This window comes from Phytophthora cinnamomi (assembly GCF_018691715.1).
Source record: "Phytophthora cinnamomi strain GKB4 chromosome Unknown Contig23, whole genome shotgun sequence".
In the NCBI taxonomy this organism is placed as follows: domain Eukaryota; phylum Oomycota; class Peronosporomycetes; order Peronosporales; family Peronosporaceae; genus Phytophthora; species Phytophthora cinnamomi.
In genome coordinates this window covers 1,476,643-1,499,400 of record NW_027150956.1, presented here as the reverse complement: position 1 = coordinate 1,499,400, position 22,758 = coordinate 1,476,643, and the positions used below count along the sequence as shown (strand labels likewise).

The 22,758-nt window shown below is 53.6% G+C and overlaps 6 protein-coding genes across 7 annotated transcripts; 4 read left to right on the top strand and 2 right to left on the bottom strand.

The window, feature by feature from the left end:
* Window positions 1–698: 698 nt before the first annotated feature.
* On the top strand, window positions 699–1,447 carry IUM83_05200 (uncharacterized protein; the record flags this gene model as incomplete). Its single annotated transcript, XM_067929324.1, has 3 exons — window positions 699–1,158; window positions 1,226–1,269; window positions 1,334–1,447. 3 exons carry the CDS (start codon window positions 699–701, stop codon window positions 1,445–1,447), a joined length of 618 nt encoding a protein of 205 aa, XP_067794601.1.
* A 98-nt stretch (window positions 1,448–1,545) lies between these two features.
* IUM83_05199 (Rab11 family GTPase) lies at window positions 1,546–2,627 on the bottom strand (the record flags this gene model as incomplete). The annotated part of the gene is made up of 3 exons (XM_067929323.1): window positions 1,546–2,129; window positions 2,200–2,330; window positions 2,407–2,627. The coding sequence occupies 3 exons, from the start codon at window positions 2,625–2,627 to the stop codon at window positions 1,546–1,548; spliced, it is 936 nt and encodes a 311-aa protein (XP_067794927.1).
* Window positions 2,628–4,957: 2,330 nt separating this feature from the next.
* IUM83_05198 (uncharacterized protein) lies at window positions 4,958–6,127 on the top strand (the record flags this gene model as incomplete). Of its 2 annotated transcripts, none has more annotated exons than XM_067929322.1 (2): window positions 4,958–5,710; window positions 5,777–6,127. In XM_067929322.1, 2 exons carry the CDS (start codon window positions 4,958–4,960, stop codon window positions 6,125–6,127), a joined length of 1,104 nt encoding a protein of 367 aa, XP_067794929.1. The 2 variants fall into 2 exon arrangements, with proteins under 2 accessions (XP_067794929.1, XP_067794928.1); XM_067929321.1 differs by having other exon boundaries at window positions 5,036–5,710.
* Window positions 6,128–7,942: 1,815 nt separating this feature from the next.
* IUM83_05197 (ATP-binding Cassette (ABC) Superfamily) lies at window positions 7,943–12,253 on the top strand (the record flags this gene model as incomplete). Its single annotated transcript, XM_067929320.1, has 1 exon — window positions 7,943–12,253. One exon carries the CDS (start codon window positions 7,943–7,945, stop codon window positions 12,251–12,253), a length of 4,311 nt encoding a protein of 1,436 aa, XP_067794805.1.
* A 1,419-nt stretch (window positions 12,254–13,672) lies between these two features.
* On the top strand, window positions 13,673–17,914 carry IUM83_05196 (ATP-binding Cassette (ABC) Superfamily; the record flags this gene model as incomplete). The annotated part of the gene is made up of 1 exon (XM_067929319.1): window positions 13,673–17,914. The coding sequence occupies one exon, from the start codon at window positions 13,673–13,675 to the stop codon at window positions 17,912–17,914; it is 4,242 nt and encodes a 1,413-aa protein (XP_067794806.1).
* A 120-nt stretch (window positions 17,915–18,034) lies between these two features.
* IUM83_05195 (Metalloprotease family M20D) lies at window positions 18,035–18,910 on the bottom strand (the record flags this gene model as incomplete). The annotated part of the gene is made up of 1 exon (XM_067929318.1): window positions 18,035–18,910. One exon carries the CDS (start codon window positions 18,908–18,910, stop codon window positions 18,035–18,037), a length of 876 nt encoding a protein of 291 aa, XP_067794926.1.
* Window positions 18,911–22,758: the final 3,848 nt, after the last annotated feature.

Here is a 22,758-nt window from a genome sequence, read left to right as displayed (position 1 = left end):
AATCGTGGGAATGAATCCCCGAGCGCGGTCTCAACTTTGCCGGCGATATCTTGGTGGAACCTGGTAGGCCCATGGGCCAACATGTCCTTGCCGGAGGTGTACATGACTTCAGGCGCTGTCGTTGCCATTTCAAGTATGCTTCTCACCCGCAGGGGTCTTTGGTTGGTCTTGAATATTCGGACGCTGCTTGTTGTTGTTCTTGGTTCTTGCGGATTGAAAAATGAGTGTGCTTGGCCGCTGACGAGCTCACCAGTCGATGAGTATCACAATGTACCACACGATTGCGGTTTGCTGCGCGAGCCATAATACTGAGCGATGACATTTCGGCAAAGGATCGACAGAAAACGAAGGGAGGCTGTAGGTCGTTGCTGATACTGCACAAATCTTGGAGCACAAGCGATTCTGGCACCACCCCGCTGCCATAATAGTCGCGCAACTTCTATACACGGTCGTTGCCTGGTTGAACAGCCGATATTGTGACCTTATCCTCCAGCAATGTTGGATCAACGTGCACCGGTAGCTGAACTTGAAACCTGGAAGGCTGCTTGATTATGAAAAGCGGCTGAGGCGGTACCGAGTCGTCTACCCACAATCCACACGGACACTTTTAAGTGTCATTAAAATGATAGTTTGGCTGAGAGCGAAAATAGAGCGATTCGTTCGAGCCAACGTCAACGAAGGATAAGTGCCAAGCCCCGATGAACCAGCACGAAGAATCAAATGGCTGCGAGCACGACAGCGAAGAACAGAGCTGGGAGGATGACGAGAGCGAATCTAGGTTCGATGGGAGCAACTCCGAGCAAGACGCGAGTTCCATCTATCGCCCGTACACTCCAAAGTTGATGGACACGCAAGAGATGCAAGCGCTTCGCATTGCGTTGAACCGAAGCGAGATGCAGATCCAGCAGCAGGGCCACATGAAAAAATACGTGCCTCGAAAGCCCACTTCGTCGTCAAAACTGCGCCGGTGGTACGGATTACCTCGAAATCGGGCGGTCGAGCGCTCGATTATGTCGGCAGGTCCGGCGTCACGCCCCGAAGATTCAGCTAAGAACCGCTGCGAGAACCGACTTCAAACATCCCCGATACCAAGTTCTGCCGGAGTCAAAACGGCCGAGTTTGCAAGGATATTGAAGGAAGAAACTCAACAAGTTCGGGGTAAGTCTTTTGTGTTGCTAGTGCGTAAACTACTAGAGTCTTACTCCCGTGTACTTGTTGCTCTCAGAGTTGGAACGTCGCTACGAAGACACCAAGCGTTCTTTGCTAGAGGTAAGAAAAGGCCTTCGGCTTTTATTGCATTTAGACACTCATCTCTGACATTTCTTCACTCCAGTATCTTGAGATCGTTACTTCGTGCAAGCCAAACGATCGGGTGGGTGGTCAAGAAATCTACGACCAGCTTGCGGACCTGGTCGCCTTTGCAACTCAGTGCGGTGCAACGGAATAGAAACTTGCACAATACTGGGGGAGAATAAAGCGCATTGCTATTTCAACTTTCGTTTATATTTGCTGCATGCGTTCGAGTGATCGACAGTGTCTAGCTCTCTAGAAGAATTTGCAGTCGAAGAGGGAGTTGGAGATCTTCGTTTTGCCGTTGAGCTCGATCGTGGCGAGATTGCTTTCTTGAATGTCAGCCAGTCGCGCTCTGTGTATAGCTGCAATCAGGCCTTGGAAAGCCTCTTGGACGTTGATACCCGTCTTGGCCGACGTCTCGACGTATGCCATGTGGTGAGCTGCAGCAAACTGCCGCGCTTCCTCCGCCGTCACGACTCTTTTGTCCGCAGGGAGGTCGCACTTGTTCCCAATAAGTGTTGCGTGTAGTCCAGGCTCAGCAACATTTAGCAGCTGATCGAGCCATCTCTCGACGTCGAGTAGACTTGCGCGATTCCCAACATCAAAAACTAGGAGTGCACCTGCAGCCTTGCGATAGTAGGTCGACATCATTGCGTGGAACCGTTCCTGCCCAGCGGTATCCCAGATTTGGGCTTTGACATCTGTGTTGTCGACCTTCACAACGTGTGTGAGAAACTCGACGCCGATGGTGGACGTGAACTCCTCGTTGAATTCCCCCTTGTGCAAACGACTGATCAAGTTGGTCTTACCAACACCTGAATTTCCGAGTAGAACAACTGACCATCGAAGCCAAGTTAGCTTATACACGCCATCCTACTTTTTGATACTTGCAATTGGGAAACGTACTTTTGTTGGCGGGGGCTTTACCCGGGCTTCTGGGGGTTGTGGGGGCAACATACGAATACGTTGCGACGGGTTCTGCGTTGCGAGTTTCAGTCGTCACGGGTGGAGGATTTACACAGAACGTTGTGCCGTATCTACGAGTAAGGCAAAAAGAAACAGTCAGGCTTGAAGTCTTCGAATGGACAAGAGAGGCAAACACTATGTACACACTTCTTGTCAAGCTCTGCATACAAGACATGCATTTGGTGGCCGTACGCGCCCACCAACGCGTCCACATCTTCTAGCTTGTCGTACAGGCCTCGGCGTGTGTAGAAATCGCGGAGAAACTCATGTGGGGTGAGTGTCTCCACGTCATCGAAAATGGCGAGCGGGTTCAAACTCGACAACAAGCCCTTGGAAGGAGGTGTCGCGCATGGCACGTAGTCTGCCATCGCCCGTCTCGAACACTCTGAGGTGTTCGCTGTGCTGGGTGTACGGCTAGATTATCTGTGGCCACCGTGATGAGTAGGACAGAACTTCACGCAAGTTATTGAAAGCATCATCAGGAATAGCAGCATCAGAGCCAATTCTGGCTGGCCGAAACGATCCCGAGCCTGGTCGATCAATATCTTGGCAACGTCGCACAAAAAGACCGCTGGGAAAGTTTGCGATGCATTCCAGAGATGAAGCCGAGTCGGGTGATCAAGAGCCTAGGAACTGGACAGCGAGGGCCAACGATAACATCCTGGTACCCTTAAAACGTGAACCATTTGAATCTCCGTTCAAGACGGATCATGCGCAGCGACTACGGAATATTGAGACGTGGAGAGCCAAGTGTGTATCAGAAGAGCTGAATTTCGAGCAGCAAGGTGATACAAGATGCTTGTAGCTGCCATGGACAAGTACTTCTGACAAAAGTTGGTGTCTGTCTGCAGCCTCTCGCTTCGAGTATGATTTCTCAACAGCACTGCAATCGACTAGCCATTTAGGCGTCCCAAATCCGCTGCGTACAGCAATTTGCATTGATGTCCTTATGAAAATCAGCTCAAAGTTCCCTCGATTCGAGAAGCTCACGCAGATAACACGAGCCGAGTTGGAAAAGTCCACTTACATGAAAGATCTTACGCTAACAGAAGAGGAGTTAAACAGCACTTCGTCACTTGGCTCAACAGCGAGCTTTTCCCCTGAGGCATTGAAGGGAGCGCTTGCACGTCGCGCTTACTTTACAGAACTGAAGGAGGTTCTTGCTGAAAAGGAAGCACTGGAACAGCGTCTGTGAGTATTTGTCCTGATATTCGAGTAGTTCATATACTGACATGCTGTTATGCTGCTTTGCTCTAGCTCCCGCCTGGACTCGCTCCATGAATTCATGTTGAAGAGACTGCGTAACAACGAGCTCATGGTCGATCGTCTCGCACATCGATGGGGCCGCCTCGTAATGCGGCAAACACTTGCTGATTGGAAGAAGATCATCATCCGAAAGAAGTACACGAGGGTTCTGCTTGAGAAGACGCGGTGGCGCTGGACAAAGCAGCGGCTCATGAAATTGTTTCGTCGATGGAGTGACTACGCAGTGGCTGAAAAAGTGCGCAAGTCGAACGAGCAGATCCAACTTTACCGGGATAATAAGCACGACTTCCAGGAACTCATTGGAAGACTACAGGTTCAAATCGAAGGAGCAAAAGTGGAAATGAAAGCTCATCGTGAACACCTTGACTTGGCAAAAAGACATACACTGTCGCTCAAAGAACTGCTCACGCAACTGGAGCTACGAGTTCGAAATAGCCAAGAGCGCAAACTGCAAACGATTTCCAACCAGTGGGGTAAGCTTTGTTTTGCATTTGTGGACTGCGAGTGCGATTACTTGCAGAATATGCTGGATGCGGTGTCCGTGGAGGATTACGTTGATGTGGGCGTTCTGGTCATGAAAGGAGAAGATGAAAACGACCTTCTTCGCTTACCTTCCGAGCTCTTGGTCTTGCGATGGATCAACTTTCAACTAGAGCAGTGCGGGGGAGCATTTCGACACCTTTTCCCGTCCACTGCAGGATTAATCCAAAACTTTTCGTCTGACATGCACAACTACTACTCCCTTCGCCACATTCTTCATCGATTGCTAACGTGCAAGCGGCGACGTCAGCCTCCAAGGGCAAAACAAATGCAGAGCGCGTTCACGCTACTATCACGGGTTGCTGGTGATAGCATAGCCGCTGCTAGTGCGTTGTCGAAGCAATCTCCATTTCCGACTCACGAGGAACTTCGCACTGCACTAGCCGAGCAACTGAGCCCGCCATGTCCTGTGTTTTTAAGTGACCACGTGTTGGGCAGCGAAATCGCGAGTGACCTGGCGTTTTGCTTATTCGGCTTCCTGGTTTGTGAGCACCCAAGCCTCACTACTCAGCCCACTTCTGGGCAGACAACAAACCCAGCAAATGCCTATCCGTGGTACGAGGCCCAAGTGGCGCTGAATGATGCGCGAGCGGTTTGGGATTCTGTGAGGTCACAGTGGAGAGAGCTTCATGCCCCGTTCGATGTGTTGGAGGCTACAAAGGCACCCCCGGAAGTGACATCACCCCCTCAATTACTAGCAAAGGCGAACGTTGTCCTACAGAACGCAGTGAACACGGTGCAATACGCGTGCTCAAAGCGTAGTATCACGATGAGGGTGTGGGGGTGTATACAACGCCGTGTTCAGCAAGATGCACTTCGTCTCCTCGCACGCCGAGGGCGTGAGCAAGTTCCGTTCGAATTGGTGGACAGACGAGTGTGGCGCGAGAAGTATATGCTGACTACGCTGCATATCACGAAAATTGTGCAAGCATTTACCAGCCTAAGCGACAACAAACAGACTCCTGAAGAGCTGACGGAAGAGCTGCAGCGTATCGAAGAAGTATTGGGCGAGCACTACGAGCGTCTCCGTCGGATCTACCGCTTTTATTCCAACATCGACAGCAGTCGACAGCACCGCAGTGGCTCGGGAGAGAACTCCCTACGAGTCGGGGGTAGCCCCGTGGACGAAGCCCGGTTCTTCCACAAGATCTCTGCTTGCATGTCGTTGGCAGAGTTCTACGCCTTCCTCAAAGAGTGCGAGGTCTTCGGTAGGGCTCGATGTTTCCCGTACGACTTCATCCAGAATGTGTTCGAGAAAGTGAGTCCTGACGTCGCAGCCTCCATAGGGGCCGCTACTTCAACACTACCACTCACGCATATACTGTCCGCGCCATCAAAGGAATCGAGCGGAAGAGAGATGAGCCCTGCTGAGTTCGTCGAGGCATTGGTCCATATCGCTCGTAGTAAACGAGTGAAGTGGAAAGAGACGGATAATGCAGTAACTCTACCGCTGGCACAGCGATTCCGCACGTTTCTCGAGGAAATTATTTTCCCTAACGCCATGCATCCTGAGGAAGAAAAGAGCAACGTGTTCCGACCACATCTGCTTACGTTCGACTGTCGGGAAGTCTTTACGACTCACCATAAGAAGCTGCGCTCGATGTATTCACACTTTGTCTTAAGCGAAACAAGACCCGCTAACCAGGTCAGTGCTGGGCTCCGAGGAACGTCTAAAATGCTTTCCGCGAACGGATTTGTCAACTGCTGCCAGCACTTTGATCTCTTCCGCGACAACCTGCTGCACTTCGACGACGTCCAGCACATTTTGGCCGAAACGTTGCAACTCGAGCGCGAAAGTGTCCATTTCGACTTGGCTGGTATGGCAACTGGGCCCTCCGGTACACCACCCACCGCGACTGGCAGTGTGTCGGAGACGAAAAGCATCGGGGCTAAGACGAAGCCCGGTCAGCCTGATGAAAACGTTGTATTGACCCTGGCCGAGTTTCTCGAGGCCCTCGCAGCGGTTGCTTGTTACTTGAACCCAGACGCGTTCATGCCTCTTGCAGCCAAGCTTGATGCTTTTTTCAGTGAGCGTCTTGACTTCAGCGCTATCGTACTGTAATCGGACTTCTAATAGTATGGTTCTCGAATCGAACCATTGCAGTAAATACGTGATGGAACGAACCGACAGGCTTCATCGGGGCATTACAGTGCACTTCGAAGTCTTCGACGGTCGCCTTCCTGTGGCATGATCGTGTTGTGCTTCACATGCTTCGCGAGCGTAAGCTCCGTTTTTCTGGTCGATTCTGGGCCTAAATTCCGGCTTGCTCCGCTAACTTCTCTGCGTCAGCTTGTCCGGTAAATTCGTTGCTAAGCGAACCAAAATGATTTGGTCGTCGCGTTGCCGTCTTCTTATCCAGGCACATTTTCAACTGCATCCATGCGTCGGTGGCGTCACGTGAAGGAGGGACCATGTACTACGAAGCACGTTGAGTCCTTTCGTTGTGCTAGTGAGGCAACTGCTGAAACCCAAGCGCGTGTGCATTTCAAGAGTCGACACCCCGAGGCGATCACAACGCTCGCGGGCATTACTATCAGACACCTTACCGCCTTCTCCTCGACGGTGTTAGGTGCACAAATCTGCCACGGTAGCAAAAGTTATTCTACGAAGCTTGTTCTCGTCGCGCCAAAGATCACTAGGTGTGATGGTACTCAATAGTTGTGTAGGCTCTTATATTCTCCACGTTTTTTTGTCGACCAGCAGTCCAATAGAGCTGAAGCAACAATGCAAGAAAAGCACAGTGTCCAGCTCTTTAGGTATCTGAAGCAATCGGCCAAGGAGCGCTAATTTCTTAAGAGTTAGTATTACTCAGTAATACTCAAAAATATATATGTATCGCACACTTCAAATTCATCGGTTTGGATGGCTGAACTTTAGTAGCCAGGAGATCGGGATCAAGTGACCTCGCCGATCGAAAGCAACCCTTTTCTGCAATGATTTCGGTGGCTGTTTGCGCTCCCCGAGGCTATAGCGCGCGGATACGACCACACGGGGGTTGTTACCTGTTTGGGTGAAGCACGCTGGCCTCTTTCCCCACACACAGTTTGCTAGAGAGAAGAAGCGATGGGTACCAACCAGCAATGCGCTGCGTCAGCGAGTAACACACGTGAGGCGTTGTGCATATCTAATCGTCGGCTGTAGCAACGTGAAAATCTCCTCAGCAATTGAAGTGGACAGTCTTCGTTGTCATCACGGAGCCTCCCTCAAACCGCATCACTCCGCTAGCTCACTATTTCGACACTACTTCATGCGTGGGGCAGGAGTCTTTCCAAAAATTGTGGCGCTGACCATCTCCAAGTGCCAGCAAAAAATGGATACGCTCTACGGTAGAGCTGACGTCGCTTCCTACTTGTTGGTAAATAGTAAACGAGCCTCGTCGGAACGGCGACATGAAGCATCATTACAAACCAGCACATCCGGAGATAATTCGCTGAACATTTGACTTCAAGTGCAGTATCAAGAGATCGGGTCAGACCACACAATGCACGACTAATGGAGGCCGTATAATAGGGTTACCACGGCGTGAAAGCGACAAAAAGAACCTCTCGTATTCACTAGCCGGAGACAAGTTGCCACGCCATCTCGTGAGTGCCTTTCCAGTGACTGGACGCTAAACTATGTGGCGCCAGCAGGTACACTTGGTTCGGACACCGTCATGGCTTTCATGCGTGGTTTCGTTGGACCTGAGTATTGCGATAGTGCATACCCACACCTTGGTTCAGCTTTCGTTCGACTGGGTTTTGGTTCCAACTCCACAACCATGGCAAACCTTTTCACGCTCTCTGTCTGCCTCATTCTCCAACTTGCTCAGCGCAAGACAACTATCCAACCGCCTCGGCTCGAGATCCACCGGTGACACCCACGGTAACAGCAAGCATGGGCGTATTGGAAAGGGTCGACAAGACTTCGTTCGTGATAACTCCGACACCTACGCGGGAGAAGCGCGTAGCCAGCTATGTGGGTCGAAGCTCGCTCACCATGGTTGGTGACACTGCTATTCGACGGAAGACGATGAGTTTGCAGAGCGACCTGCAACAAATCGAGGTGCGCTTCAAGCACTTGTCGCTCACGGCCGACCTAGGTTCCACCAATGACGACTGGAGTCAGCCCAAGGAATCCAGCAACATGGTCAAGAAGATGCTCGGGAAGAAGCACTCGGTGCACAAGCACATTCTTCAGGATATCTCGGGTTGCTTCCGCCCAGGTGTCGTCACGCTTCTTCTAGGTCAATCGGGATCCGGCAAGTCAGCCTTCATGAAGCTCTTGAGCGGGAGATTTCCCGTGCATCATGAGATCACCGTGGAAGGCAAGATGACCTACAACGGCGTACCTCACGAAAGGCTATTGAAGCGTTTGCCACAGTTTGTCAACTACGTGACGCAAACGGAGACGCATCTGCCGACTTTGACTGTGCGCGAGACGTTTGAGTTCGCTCACGAGTGCTGTGGATCTCCAGCGGAGAACGCTGTTCCTGGAGGAAGCGCTGAGGTACATTACCCAGACGTCGTTCTGCGCACCCTCGGGCTCGACAACTGCCAACATACTATCGTCGGTAATGGTATGCATCGAGGAATCTCTGGTGGTGAAAAACGGCGCGTCACTACGGGTGAAATGGAGTTCGGCATGAAATACGTGACTCTGATGGACGAAATCAGTACCGGGCTCGACAGTGCCGCTGCTTTCGACATCATCGCCGCGCAGCGCAAGTTGGCCAAGCAGATGAACAAGACGGTTGTCATTTCGCTGTTACAGCCGTCACCCGAGATTTTCTCGCTCTTTGACGATGTCGTTGTGCTCAACGAAGGCCGTGTAATCTACCACGGACCTACGCGCGAAGTTCAGGACTACTTTGAGTCTCTGGGCTTGATTTGTCCCCCAGAACGAGACCTCGCTGATTTCTTGTGCGACCTCGCTACACCACAACAGGCTCAATACGAAGTGGGGATCCCTGTAGGAGGCCGCAAAGTGCACCCCCGACACGCCTGTGACTTTGCGGATCTTTGGGCCCGGTCTCCTCTTTTTCAGAGGCTCGAAGTTGAGGCGGACTCACGAGAATCTAAAGAGATGGCTGCCAATGCTGAGCGCTTCATGGAGGCGGTGGCTGAATTCCACCAGGGTTTCTGGGCCAGCACGTGGGCTCTGACAAAGCGACAAATGATTCTGATGAAGAGAGACCCTGCCTGCCTCCAAGGCCGCGCGATGCTAGTCATTGTCGTCGGGCTGTTGTTTGCAAGCTTGTTTTACCAGTTCGGTTTGGATGACACGCAAATGACCATGGGAGTCATCTATGCCTCCGTGTTATCGCAAGGACTGGGGCAGGTGGCCTGGATCGTGACCTTTTACGACGCACGAATTGTATTCTACAAGCAGCGGGCTGCCAACTTCTTCCGAACCTCGTCCTACGTGGTAGCGACGATGTTAGTCCAGTTCCCGTTGGCAGTCATGGAGACCATCGTCTTCGGGTCACTGATATACTGGGTCGGGGGCTTCGTGTACGAGCTGGGAGCTTTCCTAATGTTTGAGCTATTCCTTCTGCTCATTCTCCTGGTTTTCCTATCGCTTGTGTTTTTTCTCGCTGCTGCGTCGCCGAACTTGAGCATTGCTGAGCCCCTGGCCATGGTCTGTGTGCTCTTCTACGTGCTCTTTGCCGGCTTCATCGTATCCAAGAACCAGATCCCGAACTGGTTGATTTGGCTTTACTGGGTCGACCCGGTTGCCTGGACTGTTCGCAGTGTTGCTGTGAGCCAGTATCGTCACCCTGAGCTGGATGTGTGCGTCTATGGAGCATTCGACTACTGCACCATGTACAACCAAACAATGGGCGAGTTCTCGCTGGGTCTTTTCGATGTCCCCTCTGCGAAATACTGGATCGGCTACGGCATCATCTTCTTGATCCTGGTCTTCCTCGGGTTCACGTTACTGGCGTATTTTGTCCTCGAATACTACCGATTCGACCGTCCGGAGAATGTCGAGCTGCTCATGGAGTCAAAGAACCGGATCGCAAAGACCGATGGTCTGAAAGACGACGTGTTCAACCTTGTGAGCTCACCTTTTGCATCTGATGTCGATATCCTGGGCGGTGACGCGCGCACGGAGACCGTCCTCCGCATGGACAGAATCGCCCGCAAGAAGAAGGTTGAGCCGGTGACGGTGGCTTTCCAGGACTTATGGTACACTGTTTTAGCCCCTGGCGGCCCCGGCCAACCAGCCCAGTCACTCGATCTCTTGAAAGGTATCACCGGGTATGCGCTTCCTGGGTCAATTACGGCGCTCATGGGCTCGACTGGTGCGGGTAAGACCACCTTGATGGATGTCATTGCTGGACGGAAGACGGGAGGCACCATTCGTGGCCAGATCCTGCTCAATGGTTTTGAAGCCTCGGACCTCAGCGTTCGGCGTTGCACCGGGTACTGCGAACAAACGGACATTCACTCGAAAGCGTCGACATTCCGTGAGGCACTCACGTTTTCGGCATTCCTTCGTCAAGGAGCTGACGTTCCCGATAGTGAAAAGTACGACACTGTCGATGAGTGCTTGGAGCTGCTCGACCTGGATGAAATCGCAGACCAGATGATCCGAGGCAGCTCTATGGAGAAGATGAAGCGTCTTACCATTGGCGTTGAAATGGCAGCACAGCCCAGCGTGCTCTTCCTGGACGAGCCCACCAGCGGCCTAGACGCACGATCTGCCAAGGTGATCATGGACGGTGTGCGCAAGGTTGCTGACTCGGGACGAACTGTGCTGTGCACCATTCATCAGCCATCTTCGAATGTTTTCCACTTGTTTGATAGTCTATTGCTGCTCAAGAAGGGTGGCGAGACTGTGTACTTCGGTGAGCTAGGCGATGAAGCTAGAGCCATGGTCGACTACTTCCAGTCGATCCCGAGTGTCCCGAGAATTAAGCGCGGATACAATCCGGCGACGTGGATGCTGGAAGTCATCGGTGCTGGAGTAGCTGAGCGTGGTGAGAAGCAACCAACTGAGGACATTGACTTCGTTGATGCCTTCAACCGAAGTGCCAGCAAGATGCTACTCCATTCCAAGTTGACGGAGTCTGGTCTCTTCCAGCCATCGGAGCAGTACGAACCCGTCACGTACGGCAAAAAGCGCGCGGCGCGGAACATCACACAACTCCGGTTCTTGCTTCACCGGTTCTTCATTACGTACTGGCGCACACCTTCGTACAACTTGACCCGTCTTGGCATTTCAGTGCTTCTCGGACTAGTGTTCGGCTTGCTGTTTTCAGACGCAGACTATACGACGTACCAGGGAATCAACAGCGGCCTCGGCTTGATTTTCCTTTCCACGGTCTTCGTTGGTCTGGTTGCTCTCATCAGCGTGCTTCCTCTTGCGTTCGAGGAGCGAGCAACATTCTACCGCGAGAGATCCAGCCAGACTTACAATACGCTTTGGTACTTCGTCAGCTTCACAGCTGTGGAGATTCCCAACGTGTTCGTGTGCGCCATGTTGTTCACTGCTGTGTACTACCCCATGGTGGGGTTCTCGGGGTTCACCCACGCCGTATTCTACTGGATCAACGTGGCGCTCATGATCATTTTTGAATCTTATCTGGGGCAATTCTGCATCTTCGCGGCGCCCAGTATCGAGGTGGCGTCGATCATCGGTATGCAGATCAACGCGATTTCGTTCATGCTCATGGGGTTCAACCCTCCTGCGAATCAAATCCCGTCAGGCTACAAGTGGTTGTACACGATTTCCCCGCACCGATACTCGTTCGCAGCCCTCGTCGGGACTGTCTTCAGCGAGTGCTCCGACGACCAACTGGCTGAGATTAAGCTCGCTACCGCATCAGCGGCGACGGAATCCACTGCTAACGCGACTGCTGCTGCGGCGGCGGCGGCTACCAGCGCCACTATATCTGCTGCATCGGCCGCTACCGCTGGCACCGTATCAGCAGCCTCGACGACTTCAGCTAGTCTTGCATCGGCGGCAAGCGTGAACACCTTGGCCTCGATCGACATGTCCAAGTACCCGCTCGGCTGTCAGATGCTGCAAAATGCACCCCCTGACATAGGCTCCATCCCCATTCAAACCTACGTGGATCAGGTGTTCGGCGTTGTCTACGACGAGACGGTGCGGTCGTTTGGTATTTTCCTCGGTATGATCGGTCTCCTCAGCATCCTCGCCTTGATCGCCATGCGCTACAGCAACCACCAACAGCGCTAGGCACCTTGCATCGTGTATGTTTGCCATTCGTACAACCTAAACTTGAATCTACCCGGCCAGACGAGGTGGTCAAGGTTCTTTTGTCGGCTTTCGCCTTTGACCGCCGGCCACCATACCATCAAGCAGGTTGAAGTTGGCCGAAGTTGGTAAGCAGCTTTGGGACCATCATGGCTCCATTCGAGGCTGGATTTGCAAAGGATCATGCCCCACACTTCAGCGCGTGTCTTTTTGCCAATCGCACCACAAGTTGCAGTTTGCAGTGAGCAGTGTCCAGCTAAGCTGGCCAAGTGTGCGGTTCGTCAACGAACTTCAAGAAGGAAGGCGGTTGACACCTCTGCTCACCTTGTCGAGTGTCGCCGCTTCATAAAGTCTGGTGATTGCATGGACTCATCGTGCGAAAGCGTGTCAATAAGACGAGATAAATACCGCGCCCGGTGAGATACGCTGGTGGGTAGTGCATGCGTTGAAAGTGATTGTTGTGTTGGGTGCCGACTTTTAGTGTCCACGACAGGCAACTATTTGTTTGCCTGATGCCTAGTAACATGAATAAGAGTGGCTGCTTGCCCAAAGGAAAGGCTGCTTGGGTTGGTCCACCCGGTGTGCTACTAGGGAGAACCTTGAAGCTCAACTCTGAAGTTGACTGAAGTTGCAACGACCCGTGTGAACTGAGGCCATTGGAGGACATCGCCTCCACTACTAACCAGACCGATCACAGAAGGCGCTGTCGATGCAGGCTTGATGCGGAAGCTGAGCATTACCGTCCTCAATCACCCACACTCGGCTCGGATCTGGGTTTTATTACGACTGTCGCCATTTATGCACATTTTTGTAACGAGCACGCGGCAATCAAGTTGAACTTGACTACCGGTATTAGGCCGAACGACGTGTTACTGCAGGATCTCTCGGCTCACAGGGGCTACGGTAGGGACGATTCATACGGCCGCCGAGACGTCTGCGTTGCGTCTCCGCTCTCCAAACAGCTACAAAAAAAAAAGCTAAAACAGGCTGCACAGCCTTCACTTCAACCCTCTGTCGGAGCGCCAAATTAACCCCGCTTTCGAGCGCGCGTCACGTCTGAGTCCTGCTAACAGAGCAATCTCTACCTGAGTTTACAGCGAGGCGGCGAAACGGCACGATTGGCAAAAAACTGCGCGCTCGTCATCACTTCTCCGCGTAAACGCGGCGGCAGCTTGCTCCACTGTACCACACGCCCGAAATCCCTGCAAGCCCAAAAAATGCGCGGGCGATGATGGCCTGGGGTTCGAGGCATGATCCTCGGCCTCTGCTAGCTCTGCGTTAGCCTCGTGCGTCGCCATAGTCGCCCATTCCCAAAGTTGCCAGCCAAAACCAAAGCAACAACAAGCACAAGTGCCACAAAGCAGCTCGCGAACCAACTTCAGTTTGTTCAACCTCGACGCCATGGTGGCCGAGCCAACAGCCTCCGAGCCGCCCGTCGGGTACAGCTCTGGCCAAGAAATGATGGCGCGCGGCCCGTATGTGCTGCATGAAGACATCTCCGCCAAAGTGGAGACTGCACTCGGGCGTGCGATGGCCCAGATGGAAGTTCACTTCAAGCACGTGTCGCTGTCAGCCGATCTCGTAGCTGTCCACGACCCCCGACACCGCCGTCGCGTGGACGCCAACGGCCAGGAGATCGCCGACCCGCGTGATGAACTCCCAACGTTGCCCAACCACGTGATGAAGAAGGTCGCCGCAGTCTCCGCTAAAAAGCACTCGGTGCGCAAGCACATTCTGCAGGACATCACGGGCTCCTTCCGCCCGGGGACGGTCACACTTGTCCTCGGCCAGTCAGGTGCTGGCAAGTCGGCCCTCATGAAGCTGCTGAGTGGGCGGTTCCCGATGAAGAAAGAGATCTCAGTTGAGGGCGAGATGACGTACAGCGGCGTTCCTCGCGAGAAACTCGTCAAGCGTTTGCCGCAATTCGTCAACTACGTGACGCAAAATGACACGCACATGCCAACCATGACTGTCCGAGAAACGTTTGATTTCGCGCACGAGTGCTGCGGTCCGCACCTGGACAAGCAGACGTCGGCGCTCCTCTCACGTGGATCTCCAGCGGAAAACACATCTGCCCTGCAAGCAGCTAGCAGTGTGTTCAAGCACTACCCAGAGATCGTCCTTCAGACGCTCGGGCTAGAAGACTGCCAGCACACGATTGTGGGCAACGCGCTTCACCGCGGTATCTCTGGTGGTGAGAAGAAGCGCGTGACGACCGGTGAAATGGAGTTCGGCATGAAGTACGTAACGCTCATGGACGAGATTACAACTGGTCTCGACAGCGCTGCGGCGTTCGACATCATCGCCGTGCAACGTAGTATGGCTCAGCGCTTCCACAAGACGGTGGTCATTTCGCTGTTGCAGCCGTCACCGGAGGTATTTCAGCTGTTCGATAGCGTGCTGCTACTGAATGAAGGCCGTGTGCTTTACCATGGCCCCACATCCCAGGTGCAGCACTACTTCGAGTCGCTTGGATTCATCTGTCCGCCGAGGAGAGGCATCGCTGACTTCCTGTGCGACCTCGCCACGCCTCAGCAGATCCAGTACCAGCAAGCCCGGCCCCCTCAAGGTCATCCCACCCATCCGATGCTTGCAAGTGAGTTCGCCAATCTGTGGATAAAGTCGTCGCTTTTCCAAGTACTCGAGAGCGAGGACGATGCTCGTGCCGCGGCCCTCAGAGATTCTGTCGATGCTGCAAACTTCATGAAACCAGTGCGTGAGTTCCACCAGAGCTTTTGGCCGAGCACGTGGACGTTGATGAAGCGCCAGTTCATCCTGACGAAGCGCAATCACGCGTTCCTTGTCGGCCGCGCAATGCTAGTGATCATTATGGGCCTCATTTTCGCAAGCCTTTTTTATCAAATGGACATGGCGGACACTCAAGTCACAATGGGCGTCATTTTCGCCGCCATGCTCTTCTTGGGCCTAGGCCAAGCTGCCATGCTGTCGACCTTTTACGATTCCCGCAACGTCTTCTACAAGCAACGCGCCGCAAACTTCTATCGCACATCGTCATTCGTGCTGGCATCGTCAATCAGTCAGATACCGTTGGCGTTGCTGGAGAGTCTCGTGTTCGGGTCACTTGTCTACTGGGTCGGCGGGTTCGTCAACGAAGCGGGCGCATACTTGCTGTTCGAGCTTTTCCTGATGCTGGTCATCTTGGTGTTCCTCGCGCTGTTCTTCTTCCTCGTCGCAGCGACGCCCAACTTGAGCATCGCCAAGCCCGTTGCAATGGTCAACTTGATGATATTCATCCTGTTCGGCGGCTTTGTTGTAGCAAAGAACACCATCCCCGACTGGTTGATATGGCTCTACTGGATTGACCCCGTAGCTTGGACTGTACGCAGTGCTGTTGTGAACCAATACCGCAGCAACGAGTTGGATGTCTGTGTGTACGAGAGTGTGGACTACTGCGCGACATACAACATGACCATGGGTCAGTATGCGCTCAGTCTCTTCGATGTGCCGTCTGAAAAGAGTTGGGTGGGGTACGGCATTCTCTTCATGGCAGGTGCTTACGTTTTCTTCATGATGTTGTCGTACTTCGCGCTTGAGTACCACCGCTACGAACGACCCGAGCATATTGCACTGCCTCACGAGGAGAAGGAGACCGCTTCCACCGAGGATGAAGAGGGCTACGGCTTGATAAGGTCCCCTCGGACGGATACGCCGATCAGAGGGGAGATGGTGCTTCGTGTGAACAGTTCGCATACCGAGAGAAAGGTGGATCCTGTTTCAGTCGCCTTCAAGGACCTCTGGTACACCGTGCAAGCACCTGCTGGTCCTGGTCAGCCAGTTCAGTCACTGGATTTGCTGAAAGGCATCACTGGATACGCACTTCCTGGCAAGATCACCGCTCTCATGGGCTCCACGGGTGCAGGCAAGACGACATTGATGGACGTGATTGCTGGGCGAAAGACGGAAGGAACGATCAAAGGTAAGATCCTGCTGAATGGTTTCGAGGCCTCCGACCTGAGCGTTCGTCGTTGCACTGGTTATTGCGAGCAGAACGACATCCACTCGACCGGCTCAACTTTCCGCGAAGCGATTACGTTCTCGGCTTTCCTTCGCCAGGGCTCCGACGTCCCCGACAGTCGCAAGTTTGACTCTGTCGATGAGTGTCTCGAGCTTCTTGGACTCGAAGAAATTGCTGACCAGATGATCCGGGGCAGCTCTATGGAGAAGATGAAGCGTCTCACAATCGGTGTCGAGATGGCTGCTCAACCTAGTGTGCTGTTCCTGGACGAACCTACGAGCGGTTTGGATGCTCGATCCGCTAAGTTGATCATGGACGGAGTTCGAAAGGTGGCTGATTCGGGGCGTACAGTGCTTTGCACCATCCACCAGCCATCTACCGACGTATTTCACTTGTTCGACAGTCTCCTACTGCTCAAGCGTGGCGGTGAGACGGTGTATTTTGGCGACCTGGGTAACGAATGTAGTGCACTCATCAACTATTTTGAATCCATCCCGAGCGTTCAGCGGATCACGGACGGATACAATCCAGCCACATGGATGCTGGAAGTAATCGGTGCCGGAGTAGCGAGCCAACGCCAAGTTGGTCACGTCAATGAAGATCAACAACCAATTGATTTCGTCAAGTACTTCAATGCCAGCGCGAACAAGCGACTGCTTGATGAAAAATTGACTGAAGCTGGTCTGTTCCAGCCATCCGAGCAATTCAAACCAGTGAGTTACTCCAAGAAGCGTGCGGCATCCAGTGCGACACAGCTGCGCTTCCTTCTCGATCGCTTCTTCACCATGTATTGGCGCACTCCATCATACAACTTGACGCGGCTCTGCATCTCGGTGTTCCTTGGCTTGGTTTTTGGCCTTGTGTATGTCAGTGCCGAGTTCAAGACCTACCAAGGCATTAACAGTGGGCTCGGCATGGTATTCATCTCGACTGTGTTCATCGGTATGGTCTCCTTCATCAGTATCCTACCAATGGCGTTCGAAGAGCGAGCAGTTTTCTATCGCGAGCGCGCGTCGCAATCGTATAACGCACTCTGGTACTTTGTCAGCTTCACGATTGTCGAGTTTCCGTACGTGTTCGTCGGTGCGGCGTTGTTCACGGTTATCTACTACCCCATGGTTGGACTTGAGGGCTTCATCGATGGTGTTGTGTACTGGGTCAACGTGGCGCTGATGATCCTCTTCCAGGCGTACATGGGTCAACTGCTGGTTTTTGCCTTGCCCAGCATCGAGGTTGCCGCCGTGATCGGCATCTTGTTCAACGCCATTTGCCTCCTGGTCATGGGGTTCAACCCTCCGGCGATGCAGATCCCACAGGGCTACAAGTGGCTCTACGCAATCGCACCGTTGCGGTACTCGTTCTCGGCGCTCGCAGCCATCGCCTTCGGCAAGTGCTCGAACGAGCAGCTCGTAATCATCATGGCGGCAAGCGCCAGCCCAGGCGGCATCGCGTCGCTCGACACGTCAAACTACCCGCACGGCTGCCAGATCGTGCAGAACGCGCCTGCTTCGGTCGGAGAGATCCCCGTGCAGACGTACGTCGAGGCTGTCTTCGGCATCAAGCACGCGCACATCACTCAGTATTTCGGCATCATGGTGGGGATGATCGCGTTCTTCCGAGTGCTCACGGCGCTGGCCATGCGCTACATCAACCACCAGCAGCGGTAAATTCGCCAGCGTGCCGAGTTTCGCTGCATCCACCCTCGTGAGCACTCAACATAAATATACACACTTGCACATGATTCCCCGTTGCAGCACTAGACTGTCGTTGAAAAGGCTCCGCGATGACTACTGCACGAGGCGCAGCACGATGCGACTCTCGTGGAAGGCGAATCCGGGCGCCAGGAACTCCACGCGCAATTTGGCCAGGGCCGGCAGCTGGCACCGCATCTCCAGCAGACTGAGCGAGATCTCCTTCTTGGTCCTCAGCGGACTCGCGCACTGGCCCAGCAGCGTCTTGTCGTGCCAGACCCTGAAGACGAGCTTGTAGTTCTGTCTCGGCTGACTGTGCTGCAGGTCCACGTTGACCTGGTACGAGCCTGGCTGCAGCACGGAGATGCCGTCGTTCACGACCTCGAAGAAGTCGTCGTCCTCGTGGCCGCTCACGCGCTCCCAGTTGACGACGCCGGGCGACTGCACGCTGCCGATGGCCTTGGCCGCCATGAACACGAGCGGCGCGACGGCCTCCAGGCTCTGAATCGGAGTCTGCTGCTGCTGTTGCTGCTGCGGTGGCTCGGCCCGATAGTCGCCCATCACTTGGGCGGGGGCGGCCGCGACGACGGTGGCGGCCGGGATGGGACGGCGCGAGGTGGGCGACTGCACTGCGAACACTGTTGCTGCTGCTGCTGCTGCTGCTGCTGCTGCTGCTCCTGGCGCTGCCGCTCGTGATGGCGCTGGGCCCGAGTCACTTGGTGCGTGCATTGGCTGGGCGTCGCCTCTCGATTTGACGCCGCGGCGACGCTCGTCGCGCGACTGCAGGTCGCCCTCTTGGTAGCGCTCCAGGATGTCGCGGCCTGAGCGTCGCAGCCGCCAGATGGCCGAGCGCGTGACGCCGTAGCGCCGCGCCACGTCGGCCTCGCTCACGACCGCGCCGCTGTCGAGCAGCTTGAGGATCTCCACGCGCTGCCCGTCCGTCAGCCGCTTGCCCACGCCGCGCCGCTCCATGCTCGAGCAACGATCTTGTGCAATAGTTTTCCCGTCCCAGTGTTCAATTTGTTCAGTACCCCCAGCCCCAGTCCTAGTATAAATAAATGCGTCGGCTGGGATAGCTGAAGAACCCCGGTTGAAGCGAAACGCGATTTAAGTCGCATTTTAACAGGCGATCTAGTTAAGAAGAGGGGAAAAAAGGGCCCAAAATGGGGAAAATCGTCGAGCCAAGTAATTGCGGTCTTTATTTTCAGGTCGTGAAACTAGCATCATCAGATAAATCGATATTTCAAACCTATAAATATGCTGTCTTTATTCACTTGAACGCAGCTCACATCTTAGCATGAGCGCTCGAAAACAGCGCCTCCGCCTGATTGCCCTTGGTGTGAATGCGATGCATGTCTAAATTCGGAAAACGAGGAGGTAGAGTGGTCTGCATTGCCCCATCTCTCCACAATGTGTCCCCATCTCTCCACAATGTGTAGCTTCGTCTCCACAAGGACGGCAAGACGGCGGTGGGCTCGTGGGAGGGTGAGAACAATTTGTCCATCGCGCAGTTCGGCAGGGAGAGCGCGCAGTAAGCACCGCCTTCGGTCCTTGCACTCGGTCTCTGTGGCTCAGGTAATGAGCGGATAGATTCCGCCACCAGTCTTCTCGTCCCCCCTCCATTTGGAATTCTGCGCCACTGAGAAATCCCCCCTCCAACGCATCGAGACGTGCACGTGGCCGAGCCGTCTGTACCACTATCAAATGTCTCATACCTCCAAATCCCTACAAATGCTTCAAACAGCGCTAGTATCGGCATGCTGCTTGCATGCCTTGCCATGGCACAACCAGTGCAGCTACGAAAGCCGGGCTTGATTCATTCGTCATTAGAAATTCTAGTTATGTTCCGACTAAAATTTCATTGAAATAGGACAATTTCCACATTTATTTTTTTTTTTAGTTTCCCCCCAAAAAGTCCCCCTCTTAACTGGATCGCCTGTTAAGAAAAAAATACAGGCTGTCGTATGTAATATACAGCGGTAGATTTTCGCTATCTCGAACGAGCTCTGAAATCAGATAATACACGTCCCCACGATGAATAAAAGCTGTCGGTACTTACGAACCATACATTCCGATGCATCTCTATAAAGTCTGTATAACGCGGTATCGGAAAGCCCGACCGTAGACTATAAGGTCTGTAACGAGGAAAACAACGCCTTTTCTAGCAAAATTCGTCCCCAGACCGCACATGCCCAAATGAAGGTTGACTCCGAAGCTTGTTCGTTAACCAACCGCTGACAGCCCGCGATATCACTCATCCTCGGATAATTATTCAGTAGTTCAGAGATCCGATCATGTGTAAGAGTCCCTTCGTTCCCTCTAACCTGCTCGTCGCCAAAACCAAACGAGCGAGGATCCGTACCGCAACAATATTTGTAACGGGGTTACACGTACAAGTGGCTGCAAGCCACTTGTGAATTTAACAGATAGGTTATCTGTTAAACGTTTTGGATACTTCCTCACATTGGTGTAAGACACACCGATGGATACATTGAAGTGGACCACCACAGTGAGTGGTCCACACATACCCAAAAGATCTATTGGTAGAAAGCAGCATCTTTCTACCAATCAGAGACATGCATATTAGCGGGGCTCTGACAGCCAGCCGCTGCCAACCCTTTCATAGATGATAAACAGTTTTTAGCAGATTTTAGAGGAAGATCAATTTACAAACAATACAGTTCTCAATTTACCTTAAACTAGCTACTTGGAGTCTTGTCTAAGTTAACTTATATTTGTGTATTCAAATATAATTAACCTAAGTAATTACTAAGTACTTACGCTTCCTCATACACGTTGCGCAACGTGTAAGCTAAAGTAGTGAGTCAAGTTAGACCCACTACACCTGGTAGCACTTTGTAGTCCGTCCAACGACCGACTGCTTGACGTTCGTACGCGGTGTACGAACGCGGAGCCGAGAACCACATGAGCACGGAGGTGCCCATGGAGAGCTCCAACACGTCTGCAACGCATGTTGCACGCGCAGACGGCCCCCACCTGTCTGACCCAGAGTGGGAGGCCCTCCAACGACTGTCAACAGTCATTGGAGAAGCGGCGATAGCTACAATGCTGCGTACGCTATCGCCGACGGAGCAACATGGTGTTGCTCTGGGGTTCAGCATGAAGGAGCAGCGTGACGCTGCTTCCTCAGTGACGGCGTCGTCAGGGACGACACCGCGTGCTCAACCATTAAAGTTGAGCGTAAGCAATTACGTGGGAAGAGAGGGCGAGCCTCTCCTCCGATGGCTTGTCGAACTCGACACAGCCATAGCGGCTCGACGCATCGTCGACCCGCTGTCGAAGGTCGCGTTCGCCATGTCCTGCCTTGGCGGACGCGCAAGGAGTTGGGCGTATGGACGCCGACTCTCCGATCCTACGTGCTTCAGCACGTACGAAGTGTTCAAAGAGGAGCTCAAACAAGCGTTTGAGCCCCCGCAAAGCGAGTTCCGGTCGAGGGCGGAGTTCCTCGACCTTCAGCAGGGTAAGCATGACGTCCATGCTTACGCGCAGCGCGCACGATATTTGGTATCAAATATCGTGACTAACCCAATTGACGAGGCGACCAAGGTCGTCACGTTCATGAAGGGGCTTAGAGATGGGCCTGTGAAGACCTATCTCTTCCGAGAGTACCCGAGTACTCTCGAAGCTGCGATTACTCTCGCAATGCAAGAAGAGTTTAGCCTGCGGCAGGCTAAACTACATGTGAACGTACCGAGGCCGCAACCGCGCCCGGTAGCGAGGCCGGGAGGTCCAGAACCAATGGACCTCTCGAATGTAACAACTGCTGGTTACCAGCAGCAGGGAGGTAACGTGCGATGCTTCCGTTGCGGAAGGATCGGTCACTTTGCACGGGAGTGCACAGCTCCCATGCCCCCTGGAGGTGGCCGTCGTGGCGATGCTAGGCATCGCCGCGGACCAACAAAAAACGCGAACATCCAGTAGGCGCGGGGCGCCCTACTGGTAATGCAGTCGCGCGTGCCGATATCGGGCACGCGACACTGAGGACTGCAGCCCCCAGTGAGACCAGCTCTCACTGCAAGAAACAAGATGACAGGCCGAACCTAGTCATCTTGAAGGTTTACTCGAAGAGAGCGAGTGACTCTCTTCGAGCTTTGGTAGACTCAGGCGCGTCGAACAACTTTGCTCGACTACGAAGCCTGTCGAGACTTGACTTCGAGGAGGTAGATACACCTCGAAGTCTTCTGGAGGTACGACTGGCAACAGATGCCATCGTGAAGACCGAGAAGCGCGTCGTGAACGTGCGCTTCTCGTACAAACAACGAGTGTTTGTCGAACACTTTATCGTCCTGGACCTGGACGATAAGTTCGACGTAGTAATGGGCATGCCGTGGCTTGCACGGCATGATCCGGTGATAGACTGGAAGAAGCGCACGCTCGTGCGCTTCGGACGCGACAGCGGAACAGAGAGCGATGGCTCTGTTACCGCAGCGCGCGCACCAGCAGGTGCGCGCGGCTCACCAGTCGAGACATCGCTTTATGCTGCTGTCCCGGAGTGTCCAAGAAGTGCGCGAGGGCGCGCACAAGTGAGACCCACGTCGGCAATGCTGCCGATGTCGGAAGAAAAAGATGTGTTGGTTCCGGGAACCAACACCCACGTTCAAGCGTGTAAGGGACAGTCCCTGACCCGAAGAGGTCAGGTCGACAACGACGCGTCGGCTCCGGGAGCCGACGCACCCTCGGTCATGAGGGGCTCCGCCAATGAATGGCGTCGAGGTGACGAAGGCGTGTCAACTCCGGGAGTTGACGCTGCAAACAGTGCGGACGGTTGCAAACGTACCGCACTGACGCAATTTGCATGC